This window comes from Daucus carota, chromosome 7 (genome assembly GCF_001625215.2).
Source record: "Daucus carota subsp. sativus chromosome 7, DH1 v3.0, whole genome shotgun sequence".
Classification (NCBI taxonomy): Eukaryota; Viridiplantae; Streptophyta; class Magnoliopsida; order Apiales; family Apiaceae; genus Daucus; species Daucus carota.
In genome coordinates this window covers 35,312,643-35,325,361 of record NC_030387.2, presented here as the reverse complement: position 1 = coordinate 35,325,361, position 12,719 = coordinate 35,312,643, and the positions used below count along the sequence as shown (strand labels likewise).

The 12,719-nt window shown below is 36.3% G+C and overlaps 1 protein-coding gene across 3 annotated transcripts in view; it reads left to right on the top strand.

The window, feature by feature from the left end:
- LOC108194962 (uncharacterized) overlaps positions 1-12,719 on the top strand; it is a 32,609-nt gene continuing 19,890 nt past the window's right edge. For 2 of the 3 annotated variants that reach the window (XM_064081112.1, XM_064081111.1), the window contains exons 1-12: positions 5-549; positions 929-1,025; positions 1,940-4,146; positions 5,515-5,629; positions 5,715-6,587; positions 7,072-7,342; positions 7,484-7,983; positions 8,441-8,567; positions 8,683-8,807; positions 9,775-10,418; positions 10,508-10,625; positions 11,441-11,557. In XM_064081112.1, the coding sequence (XP_063937182.1) occupies positions 269-549; positions 929-1,025; positions 1,940-4,146; positions 5,515-5,629; positions 5,715-6,587; positions 7,072-7,342; positions 7,484-7,983; positions 8,441-8,567; positions 8,683-8,807; positions 9,775-10,418; positions 10,508-10,625; positions 11,441-11,557 (5,475 nt within the window). In that variant the 5' untranslated portion in view covers positions 5-268. Of the gene's footprint in view, positions 550-928; positions 1,026-1,939; positions 4,147-5,514; positions 5,630-5,714; positions 6,588-7,071; positions 7,343-7,483; positions 7,984-8,440; positions 8,568-8,682; positions 8,808-9,774; positions 10,419-10,507; positions 10,626-11,440; positions 11,558-12,719 lie in introns of all 3 variants that reach the window. The other variant, XR_010285545.1, reaches the window with a different exon arrangement.

Here is a 12,719-nt window from a genome sequence, read left to right as displayed (position 1 = left end):
GTCGACTGTCACTCACAAGCCACAAACGCATAAACGATCAACCTTCACCGACGTCGTATTGCCTTGCTTCCCAAGAATTGAATCCAGGTCCTACTTCCCATCCATCCATCCCAGAGACCCGCGAACATGTATATCTCGTTTTCATAAACCCCACTCCACCTCTAATGATCTAATCTCCAAACCCAACGCAATTTCAATGTCGATATAAACACAAACAATTTGTTCTCTCTCGCTAATTAACTGTTAAAATTTTTACAAGCAATTTTCAATGTTCTTCAACGACTGGCTTCAGCGGAAGCTAGCTTCGGTGCTACGTCCGTGGCTAAGACAAGAAACGGAGCTTGAACTGAAGCTAGGGTTTCTTCGTTCTCACGGCATCGCTAAAGACATCTGTTTCGACACTGCTGTTCTCACTCAGCAACTCGATGACTCGTCTCGCTTCGAGTTCACTGATTTTAGAATTGACGAGTTGAAACTCGGAGTGTCCAATTGGTCCTTCCCTGCTTTTCGAATTGATGTTAATGGACTCCATGTTACTCTCACACTACGGTATGCCACCCCTCTCTCTCCCCCTCCCCTCTCTCCCCCTCCTCTCTCTCTCTCTCCCTCTCTCTCCCTCTCTCTCTCTCTCCCCCTCCCTCCATCCCTCTCGCTCTTCCTCTCCCTTTCTCCACCCCCCCTCTCTCTCTCTCTCCCCCTCCCAGTTTGAACGCTATTTTTATCAACAATTTTTATAAAGCGAATTATTCTCAAGTTAAAAAATGCTTTACTCTCAAGTTAAAAAAGGCTCTACAGGAGTGTGATTATGTATCTATCTATATATTAATATATTATACTGGTAGTATCTATATATGAATATATTATATATGTGGGTATTTTGTTTGTTTTGGAACTATGAATTGATATGTTTGGTTTGCTTTCATTGAAGGGATATAAGGGATGATGCTAGGGTGAATGAGAAGCAGCGAACAGCTGACAGGTCTGCAGACAATAGGAAGAAGGTCCTATCTGAGATTGATCCAGAGGTACAGCAATATTGTGCATTTAAACTCATTTTTCAAAAGAATTGAAGGACCTATAAGCTATAAATGCACATACAACAAACTAAACATGTAAAAAAAATATTTTAAAGTAAAAAGTCCATTGAAGAAAAAGTAATTCGTAAAACTGAGATTATCAACATAAATGACTAGGCCTGCGACTAGAATATATGCCAAACCCCTGATAGAAATATAAATGAAGTAGCGATTTTATATGTGTTCATTGTACAAAAATAAATGAATTCGTGATGATAACTGCCTAAGTTCTTACTTCACTATGCATAAAGGCTATATATACATGGAGTGAATGCTATGTAATCTTAAGTAGAAGTCAAATAGGAAAGCGTCAGCTGTTTGTTCATTTGCATAGCACACTGAATTAAGTTTTCGAGTAGAAAATTAGAAGGCTAGGGAGAGGGAGAATCAAGAATAGTTGATAGCAATGTGATGGCAAAAAAACTATATCAAGAGCAAGAGACAATCTCTCGAGCACAATTTATATTTAAGTAATGGTAGACAATCTGAAATGCATACAATACGTAATAGTCTTTCGGGGATAATATGATTCTTATATTAATAGTTTTGACTTCATTATATTTTTTCCATGATGTGTATCTTTAGATTAATAATAATTAGAACTTGGAAGCCTATAAGATGGTATATTTCTTTGAGCAGAATTATAAAGGAAATACAGTATTTAGCCAAAAAATAAATAAATGGAACTGCAGTAGGGATATGCTCAAAAAATATTAGCAAACAGGGAGAGGGAGGAGTAAATTACATCAGGCTTCCAAGTAGTACTGGATGTGAGTTAAAACTTGTTAATACTATTGTGTTTTATCTATAGTAACATTTAAGGTTGACATCTCAACAGTGATTTCTGTCTTCATGAACTATAGGGTATTGCTTTAAATGATGCTATGGAGAGTCTCTCGGCCATTATTTGCTCTAACAGTCGAAGAACTTCCCTCCTTTGTACCATACTTGGACATGGTCATCTGCGGATACGCCATGTTCATCTGTCAGTGCAGTGTCTGACCTCAAATAATTCCTACAAATGTATGTTGGAGATGACAGATTTTGATATCAAATCAGGATTCATTGGTCATAGATGTTTTCTTCGAGCAGTCATTAGTTCACTCTTATTCCCTTCTTCAGAAAATTCTTTCAAACTTGGTGTTAGAGGTCTTACAGTTGGATTAAAGGATAAAGATAGCATTAGCAACATTTTTTCTTCGAGATATCTGCAAACTTTCATAACATTGAGAGATCTACACCTTGTTAACTTCAACTTGTCTAATCCAGAATTAGAATTTACAGTTTCTCCAGCACAAATTTTTATAATAGCAGCAATGAGTAAATTGTCAACCACAGATTCCAAGTGTCCTCGGAATGGTAAGCAACTATGGAGTATAGCTGCAAGCAGATATAATTCATTGCTTCCTGCCCGTAAATGGTCCTTTCAGAAACTAGTTGATGTTGTTTGTCTATGGCTGCGTTATGTACATGCTTACGAGCATTTACTTTCATCAGTAGGCTATCCTGTTGATAAGATGATGAGAAGATCTGTTATAATGATGTCTCGTGACAAACAATTTTCAATATTAGTTAAACAGAAGTGGAACGAAATATCGGCAATTGAGAAAGATCTGCCCGTGGAAGCTGCTGTGCTGGCCAGACGGTTAGTGCGATGCAGAGTAGCATCATCTGTTAATCAGTTCAAGGATATCTCTGTCGAGTCACTAGATAATAATAGCCACACCAGTTTTTTCTGGAAGATACTAAACTTGCTAGTTACTGTTTGGAGTTACATATGCAGCACCTGTTACTCAATCATACTACTTGCCCTTCCGCGAAGTCACTATATAGACCATTTGAATGATAATGGTCAAAGCATTGCATCTGACAATGATTACCTACAACATTGTTTTATTGTGAACATTGGGATCATTTCAGCCACAATATATCCTGAAAAAGCAGTTGAACACTCTGTTTCTAGAAGAAAGTCAGACATTGGGATCTCAAGAAGAAAGTCAGACATTGGGATCTCAAATTCTAATTTGCTGTCGTTCTGTTTCACCCTTGACACATTTTACTTTCTTTATAAGGAGAATATTTTTGATCAATTTCTGTCCTTTTCCTGCGGAAACTTGGAAGCTACATCGTCGCATGTCATGACAGATAGCTTAGACAATTATGATAGTTATCTCAAAGGGCTGAAAAAGAAATCTAATGATCCATTGCTTGCTTTGTGGGGTCAGCCAGCACAGGTTTTTGATAATTCCGAAGCAAATTCTTTTGCCTTTGTGGGAGGTCAAGTAGAAGAAATGTGGTCAACATGGAGAACTTCCTGTGCAGAACTCAAAGATGGTACAGTCCTGTCTCCAGAGCACCCATTCATTCTCTGTGAGATTAAAAACTTCTTAACAGATCAAGGCTTCAGTGATAAGTGTTCTGGATTTAAGAAATGTTGTCTGGTGATTGGTGAACTGAACCTTATCTTGGAATATGCATCAATAGTATCAATAGTCCTTATTCTTAAGCAGATACAGAGTGCTCTTTACCCGAGTGACTGCAGTTTGGCGGCCAATGTTCCTCCAGATACTCCAGTGACATGTGAGGATCCACTACGGAGGAGTTGGGATAATAAATATAATACATGTGCCAGTGAAATGGAGTTTGAACTGTATAAATTGCTTCCACATCAACATATTCAAGCTGCAGTATTCATTGCTGGGCCTCAAATAAAAATATCACTAAACAAAGAGGAATTTTTGGTTAATGAAGCACATGGGAAAAATATGCATGATGATATTCGTCTTGTATTTAATATCCGCAATGTTGAGCTTGGTGTTAAGCCAACTTTGGTTTCTGATCTTGAATCATCATTTTGGGGCCAGGATGAGCCACCTTCGTGCCCCAAGTTGAAAGAACCAGAACTAGCTTACAGTTCTCTGCCAGCTGAAGAAACTTGCAAATGTCAAACGAGAGGCACACTAGATGCGCACCTTAAAGTAAATGGGTTAATAGCTCATATCGACACTAAAAATCAGCAGGACCAAGTTATTGTATTAAATCCAACAACAATACGTCTGTCATCCGTAAGGTAGCGATTCAAAATTCAAATTGTTGTTTCTCTCTAATTTTCTGTTATTTTTACCACTCTATCTGGCATTGCTTGACATGAACTACTGTTTATATATTGGCAAGTCATTTTCAAGTAAGTTTAGTCCATAATTATTGGTCTAAAAGTCATTATTGATCAAAAATGTCATTCAAGTTTCTCATCCTTATGGTTCTTGGAAAGGGACGGGGAATCCTTTTGTCTAAGATCAATGGAAATGTTCCTAAACTCTCTTTCCTTCAAATGTCTGATCCTGGTAAAGTGTTTTCTGAAAAAGATAGTGGTAATGAAAAGAAATTTTTAACCCCCCTTTTGGTTTGAAATGAAAACTTATAGTTATTTTGCAAAATTAATTATAGTTTTTATTCCTTTTTCCATTGCATTTCCTTCCAATTTGACCTAAAGGTCATACCCACTAATTTGGGAAAGAATGGTTGATTCTTTTTACTACTGATCTCCTGCAAAATCTTTATCATAAATTTTTTTTGCATTTTTTTAATCTTCCCTCTTCCACCTTTTGACTCGCAACTTTTTATTCTATTCCTTTCCTCCCAATAAATATGTGCATCAATGTTAAAACCCATCTAAAATATATATATAATTATATCAGTATCATCTCTTTTCTGGAGAAGCATTTATATAATAGTTTTGATGTATCAACTGTTTGACCTGCCCTGATTCTAGCCAAAACAGGCAATCTTAAGTTTCTACTTATAGTTATAGCTCGGTAAGAAAAAGAATCTTTATTTTCATTCCAGTGTCTTACTCTTCCTCGTTCATGCATATCAGTTGATTAATTATTTCATTCTGAATGCCACAGGCACAATTATTATTATTTTTAAGTAAAAACATATGACTTATACTTTCCTATATGAAATTTCTTGTCCGGCTAGTGTTACTGGGTAGGCACTGGTTTAGATTGATATTAAGTTATAGTAGATTGGTAGATCTAAAATCTGATTTAATAACACACAGAAAACATATTGTAACTCCCAACTTGAGATTGCTAGTACTGCCTCGAATAATATAAGAGTTATAAGTTCTGTGGTTGTAATAACATGAAATTTGTGTTTGGCCTCATTTACTCGGGGTGGTCCTGCTGTACAATGATATTGGTTTTTGTAAGGTGATATTGGTTTGTCTACAGCCAAAATGAGGATGTCAGTACTACCTGTTTTGACACTTTGGTGGTTTCAAAAATTTTAAACAAATCTGTTGTGTTTTATTAATCTTTTCTGCTGTTTCTTTTCTTTTGTGGCTTGCCCATGTGTTTGGATACATGCAACAGGGCATCTAATGCTGCTCCGTTTTTTTATTTCTTCTGGTTAAAGGTTATTACATATCTGACAGGAAGGAGCTTCATTCGTTTGGTGCTACAATTGTTGCATTCTCAGCAGGACTGCATTGTATTACTACTGAACTTGCTGTTTTGATATTTATGGATGAATTTTCTATTTTAGTTAAGGTAAAATAAATCTTAAACTTGTTACCTTGAAGAAATTATACGAGGCACACATACCTACATGTCTAATAACTTCTCTTTCTGGCAGGTAGTTGATGGTTTAACTTCAATTTTTACGAGTACAATTACTATGTTTGATTCAAATGGTTATATGAATCCGGATGATTCAGGTAGAGACGAGATTGTGCAAGGTGATTCTGGAAATACAGGAACATTGGTTAGTGGAGTGAATTGGGAGAATATGATTGAATCAAGTACTGGATTTGTAATTAATTGTACATATGAGATAAAGGCCATCGATATCGTCCTTCATAAATCCAGGGATAGCAATTATAAGGATCATACATCTGATACTTTAGGTAACAAAAAGCTGACCATGCATGAAGTGCTTGACTGCGGAGTTAGTTTTTCTATTAAGGAATCACGTATTAGGATTTCATATGTGGCGAGGGATGCAGACATTCTCGCTGGTTTTTCTGTGTTAAGGGCTGGCATTTTCAACTTCGTGAGTGATGTTGCTGGAAACTATGATCAATTTTATGAGAGCAACTTGTTGCTACAATCAATGAAATGTGAAAAAGAATTGTCTCTTTCTGGTTGTACGTTTGCTTTGTGGTTGAGATGCCTTGTGGGGGATTTTGCATTTGAACATGTACAAAGTTCAAATGATGCTTTTGATTGTGACGGTGAAATTTTGAATTTAGTAGAAGGATCCCCACTGGCAATTGATAATGAAGAATCATTAACTCTGTCGCCTAATATTAGTCAGAAATTCAATAGTACTGGACAGAACATTGGTGCAACATCAAGTCATAGGATGCTTATAAATATAAGCCTCAGTGAAATCTATTTTGCCGGAAGCATGGAAAAAGATCTCTTATTTGGAGAACATAATTTGAATAAGCTGAAGTTATCACTTTCTCTTGGAGCAAATGGTCGGAGAATATCTTGCCATACGCAGGTCAGTGCTTCCCAAAACCAAACTTATGCTAGTCACTAGTCAGTTGTAGACTCGTAGTTGCAAAAATTTCAAATATACAGGCAGTATAACCCACTCTGGCTTTTTTAGTTGCTTTTGTGTTGATGATGACTTACAATTTGGTTGTTTTTCCTTTAATAAGTATAGTCTCATATGTTTATTACCGTATTGATTCTGCTGAATTTAGGAGGCGTGAAGGCTCTTGGTCTTAGTTTTCAACTGCTTTTGTCTTGATGACTGCGACAATATTGTTAGTTATTGTTACGTTCTTGATTACATAGTAGTCTCAGGACAAACCGTTTACCTTGATATTGAATTAGGCTTTAAATAAAGATAGCCTATATAATTGCTAAATGATGCTATTGGTGATATACTCTTTTGTAACAAAAAACTATTAGCTGAGGATTTTTCATATTATGTTGTGAGCAGATTGACTATTTGATTAACAAATGGTACTGCTGTACAGGGTGGTTCTATTTTTCTTGAAGCAGAAGCGGTAGCAATGTTCTTTCAGTGCTTGACATCATATGAACAGGGCCTTAGACAAGTTTTTCCTGCTGCACCAGTACCCAAGGAAAACCTTAGAGCTGGAACAGTTAAGGATGTGGTTGTACATAATAATCATCACAGCCAAGGGTTGGAGACTACACATCAGACTGTAAATCAGGAAAAGGTGGACAAGTTGGTTATCAGTCTCTCTGAAATTTCACTTGTGCTCGTGGCAAGAGATGAATCGGGTAGAGGATTTTTAGTCTTATTACATTTTGTCTATAATTTATGTTTAAGAAATTAACATGCTCAATTGTCTCTTTATTCATATACATATATGTAACAATGTTTTGACAAGTCTAAATAGTCTATGTATACTGTTCATGCAGGTATACTTCAGGAAATTCTTTTTGAGTTGGATGCTCATTTGGATGTTAAAATGGCTGAGAGGAGAATTTTTTTGCTTCGTCTTTCAAGATTTTCAATTATTTCACGCATCCTTCACGAGAGTATTGAACAACAAAGTTCCGAGATTCAAATTTCTCAACCTTCTTATGAGATGTCAAATCATCCATCTTCCATAGCCGAAGATCCCACCATACCTATAAGTGGAGGTCCAACCACAGCATTTCAGCAAATGCGAGGAAATCATTCAGCTTTGGATGAAGCAGGCAGCTCAGGCCATTCTATAGCCCCTGTAGAATCGTATATAGATACCACCAGACCAAAAGTTTTTGGTTTAAGTCCTCAAAACTGCATACTAAAGCATACAAGCGCTTACCTTACACTCGAGAAGTTTATGCCCAGGGATATCTATAGTCAACAATATTGGTTTGGGGGTGGTTCTATTTCTGGGATTGAAATTACAATATCTCTTCAAGAGATACAGGTTAGTGTTTAATATCACTTTAAGATATAAAATTCATGATATACCTTAAGTACCTATTTATTTTTGATAAGGTGGCTAAAAAACATCATATTATGATCATGACTTGGTTGAAGAGTTCGCTGGTATCAGATGGCCTTACTGATTATTAATATATTACTCCCTCCGTTTTAATTCACATGTCCACTTTTAACAAAAAATTTTGTTTCAAATTAGTTGTCAACTTCACCTTTCAATGCAAAATCCTATTTCCGAAGTCAATTTTACTTCACATATCTCTTATTTATTTTTTCTAGATCAATCGCATTCCACATATTATGTTCATTTAATGCAATTGATTTGTGAATACTCACTTTTCTTAAACTATGTGATTTTTTGAATGTGGACATCTAATTTGAAACGGAGGGAGTACGCTCTTTTGATACACCTCACTCATTTTTATTCGCTTCTATTGCATCAGATAATTCTTTCCACCTTGGAAACAATGTCTGGATTTCTCAGTAAAAAGGCGACTAACAATGTAGAGCAAAAGTACTTGATTAAAAATCAGGAACCTGAAAGAAAATTTGAAGATGTAGTTCCCGATGGTATTTACTTTCTGGCAGCACTTGTCTGTCTATCTTCAGTAACTTACTAAATTGCCTTTCTTCTTTACTTATGCTTATATTAGTAAGGAGCTGACAAGATGCACTACTTGTCCAGGGACTGTTGTTGCTCTACAAGACGTGCACCATCACACATATATTACAATTCAAGGTGGCCAAAACAATTACAATGTAGTTGGTTCGATACATTATTCCTTTGTGGAAGACAGGGCCCTTTTCAGAGTAAATCCTTCCATACACGTCAGAAATTAAGTGTTTGAATTTTTTACATCGATATATTGCAAATGACAGCTTTTACATATATTATATGTTTGTTCTTTTTGTTCATGCCACACTTTGTAGCATTGAAGGCTTTCTATAGGATCATTATTGTCAAGCTAATTCTTTACATAATATTTTTCTTAAGGAGCTGACATACTCTGCACGACTTGCAATTTCTAAGTATGGAATACAGTTCAGTCAAAATATTTAATATAGTAATGGTAATTGTTAAGTACAGGTTGTCACTAAATTAGTCCTTAGAAAAGGATAAAAGCAATTAAAATGGCTTTCTGCTTGTTTTATTGCTAATTTTTACATGTTCACAGTACTCCGGGCACTTTCAGTATAAACTCGGCATTGAACCCAATTCCTCTGATGGGCAAACCCCCCCTGGCACTCCATATTATCTTTGCACCTTGCACAATTTCTTAATCCTTCTGCTGAAGGGTTGATAAGTGATATAAACAGATTCAATAACTTTGAAGAGGCATGCCATAAAACATTACATTTTCTCATCATCATCATCATCATATAAAGGTCTCCTTATGGACAAACAGCAAGTAGTATGAGTCGAGGGCATGTGCGCGCTCGTGCACACACACACACACACACACGGAGTTCTATTGCTCTGTATTACTGTACAAACAAATACTGCATTTGTTCTCTGTAAAGGTTTTCTTGTACTTGTAAGGTGACCTTAAAATCCTTACAATACTCCTCTACAACATGAATATTAACATGCATAATGCCATTTTATCCCAAAATGGACCTTTAGAGTTTCCCATCTTACCTCAGTAGCAACTTGCAACCTTACATACATGCTAGCTGATGAAGTGATTGTAGCATTGCCCTTTTCTTGAGACAAGTCATCATACTAATGACAAATGCTCATAAAAATATTTGATTAATTATTAACTGAATGATCCAGGTGAAATATCACTATCAGAGGAAATGGGGTTCACAAGTATTGTGGATATCATTGACCTCTTTGTACGCTGAAAGTGATTCTGGGGAGCCATTACGACTGAATTGTCGTGCAGGATCAAGTTTTGTTGACATCTCTAGCTCTTCTGATAGTGCATGGGCACTCTGGAAAGTAAATCCTTTTGACGCTGTCAATTATTATGGTGATACTGAAGTAGACTCGTATTGTCCGTTGGCAACCAATATGTTTCACCTCATTAATAGGAAGAATGATTGTGGCATTGCTTTTGTTGATGACTCTTTTGAGTGCGTGAGCAAGCCTGGGAATCCATTCAAGCTGAAAGTATTTCAGGACCATGCACTAGCTCGTGATATTTATATGTTAGATACCCATCCAGTGGAGGCTTTGGAGACTGGCATCAAAGAAGGCTCGGAGAGTACAGGAAATCAAACGTGCATCTGTATCGAAATCGACAAATGTATCGTGACAATAGTTCATGAAATTTCAACTACAAAGGAGAAGATCCCACTGCTGCAGCTATCTATCGTTTGTCAGGAACTCCTAATGCAGATTCTACAGATTAAAGCTAGGATTATGAGCAGATTGAATGTTGTGTTTTATTATTTTGATGGGCAGAGAAATTTGTGGTAAGTATTCCACTAATAATTATTACCCTGTTACTCACGTTGTCATGCTTGCAACTTCTATAAGTAGCATGTGTTGTTCTCGTTTTCAGGAGTGAACTGCTCTACCCTGCTGAATTAAGCATATTTTATCGCTGTCGATTCCAAATTGCGGGTACGGAGACAGTTGTGCCTTCAGTGCCAGTTCATTTCTATGCTAAGATCAAGCAGGTCAGGTTGTATCAGTTTTTGTCACATATGTACTGCGCTTTGTCATTTATCAGTTTAGACTTGATGGTGAATTTTCGATAGATGCAATTCGGTAGTATTACAAACCAAAACTTAAAGAGCCCTCTGGCAATAACGATGCCTTTTGCTTCACTTTCTGCCTTTTTTTTTTAATGCTTTTTAGCTTAGCTGTATAATAGTAAGTTATTTATGATATAAACTTTATGTGATTAAAATGGTTAGTTTTATGGGTCCTAGTCCCCAGCAATCACGTGATGGAGACGTTTTAAGTAGCATACAAGTTTTTTGGTCGGATAAATATCCAACGGCCAGGATTATAACATTTTTTTAAATATGTTCAGGGTTTTTTAACCGTTGGATGAGTAAAATGATTATTTGTCCGTTCAGCGGTTCTTTTTAGCTAGACGACTGAAATGAGTTTTTTACACGTCCAGCGTGTCCATTCAGCTGTTCTTTTTAGCTAGACGACTGAAATGAGTTTTTTACACGTCCAACGCTTTTAAGCGCTAGACGTGTTAAAAAAATGTTATAATCCTGGCTGCTGGATATTTTCATCCAACGGGAGGAAAACAATATGCTGTTTAAAACGTCCCCAGCACGTGATTGGTGGGGACCAGGACCCTAGTTTTATATCTAGTGTAAATCTGCTATGTTAATATACATCGAAAAAGGAACCAATTTAACTCAAAATGGGATAGAGGGAATGATGTTTGTTTCATAGTATATTGTGGCGTAACTCAATAATCTCCTTGCGATAATATATGCCATATCATTTTTGTGCTGACATGACATGGCAGCTTGACATATCAATGACGGAGCTTTCACTGGATATACTTCTCTTTGTCATTGGAGAATTGAATTTGGCTGGTCCCTTTGCTGTAAAAAGTTCTGTGATATTGGCCAACTGCTGCAAGGTTATTATGCATACACAATTCATCCTTTGCATCTGATTCACAATTTCTTGCAAGTAAAGCTTTGTTTCTTTTCCGGAGTTCATGTCCATACCTAGTTCTCTTTCTTACTTTGTTATTTACTTCCTCTCTAGACCTGACTTAACAGATCTTAACAAAATTGTATTACCTACGTGCTTGACTTGGAGTCATTTCTGAAGTGAAATAAGTTTTTGGCAATCTATCTGTTCATTTAATCTTGTATTATGCAATATATTCGATGTAAATATAACACCAATATCTCCTTGACCAATCAGAGCATCGAAGCAAATTAGGGAATCAACCCAGAGGCAGGTGATGAGGCCCAGTAGACAATTACAATTTAAGTGATATGGGGAACGATGCTTTCATATTTGCTTGATAGAATTTTGAGGATCTACTCGCGTGACTGCGAATTGCTGACTCATGTAATGACTTTATTGAATGTTGTGCACCTAATGAACATAGTAATGCCAGTTCCTGTTGTTGAACTCTAACATCCTCATGATGGATTAAGTACAGCATTACAACTTGTAACAACAAAAAAGTGAAACTATTGTTATCAAACTTATTACGGCGCCAAGTCGAACCTCGGCGCCCGGATACCTTGGAATCGACTAGTCGACAAGTCGCCCGACTAGTCGTAAAAAGTTGACAAGTCATTCTTATACATATTTTTACTAGATTTAATATATAAAATATAGTTGAACGCACATCAGTTTATAGTTTGAATCAAAAGTAAAAGATAATGAGCAACAATGAGATGTATACGACGTAGCAGATTGTTAGTTCACATATAAATTGAAGCCAAAAAGTAGTGATAGGAAAGAAATAATAATGTGAAGTTGAAATGATACGAAGATTAGGGATATACTTATATGTTGAAAATGATACAAAGATTACGTAGCCTGAAGCCAAAAAGTAGTGACAGGAAGGAAATAATAATGTGAAGTTGAAATGATACAAAGATTAGGGAGACACTGATATGTTGAAAATAAGTCGCCAGACTAAATAAGTCGTTGCTCGACTTTTTTCTATAAAACGACTTGTCGACTAGTCGTCGACTTGATAACAATGATTGTTATATCATAACAAGTTATTTTTCTAATCGTAACTTCCTTTCTTGGTGTAATCAATGTAAGTTATC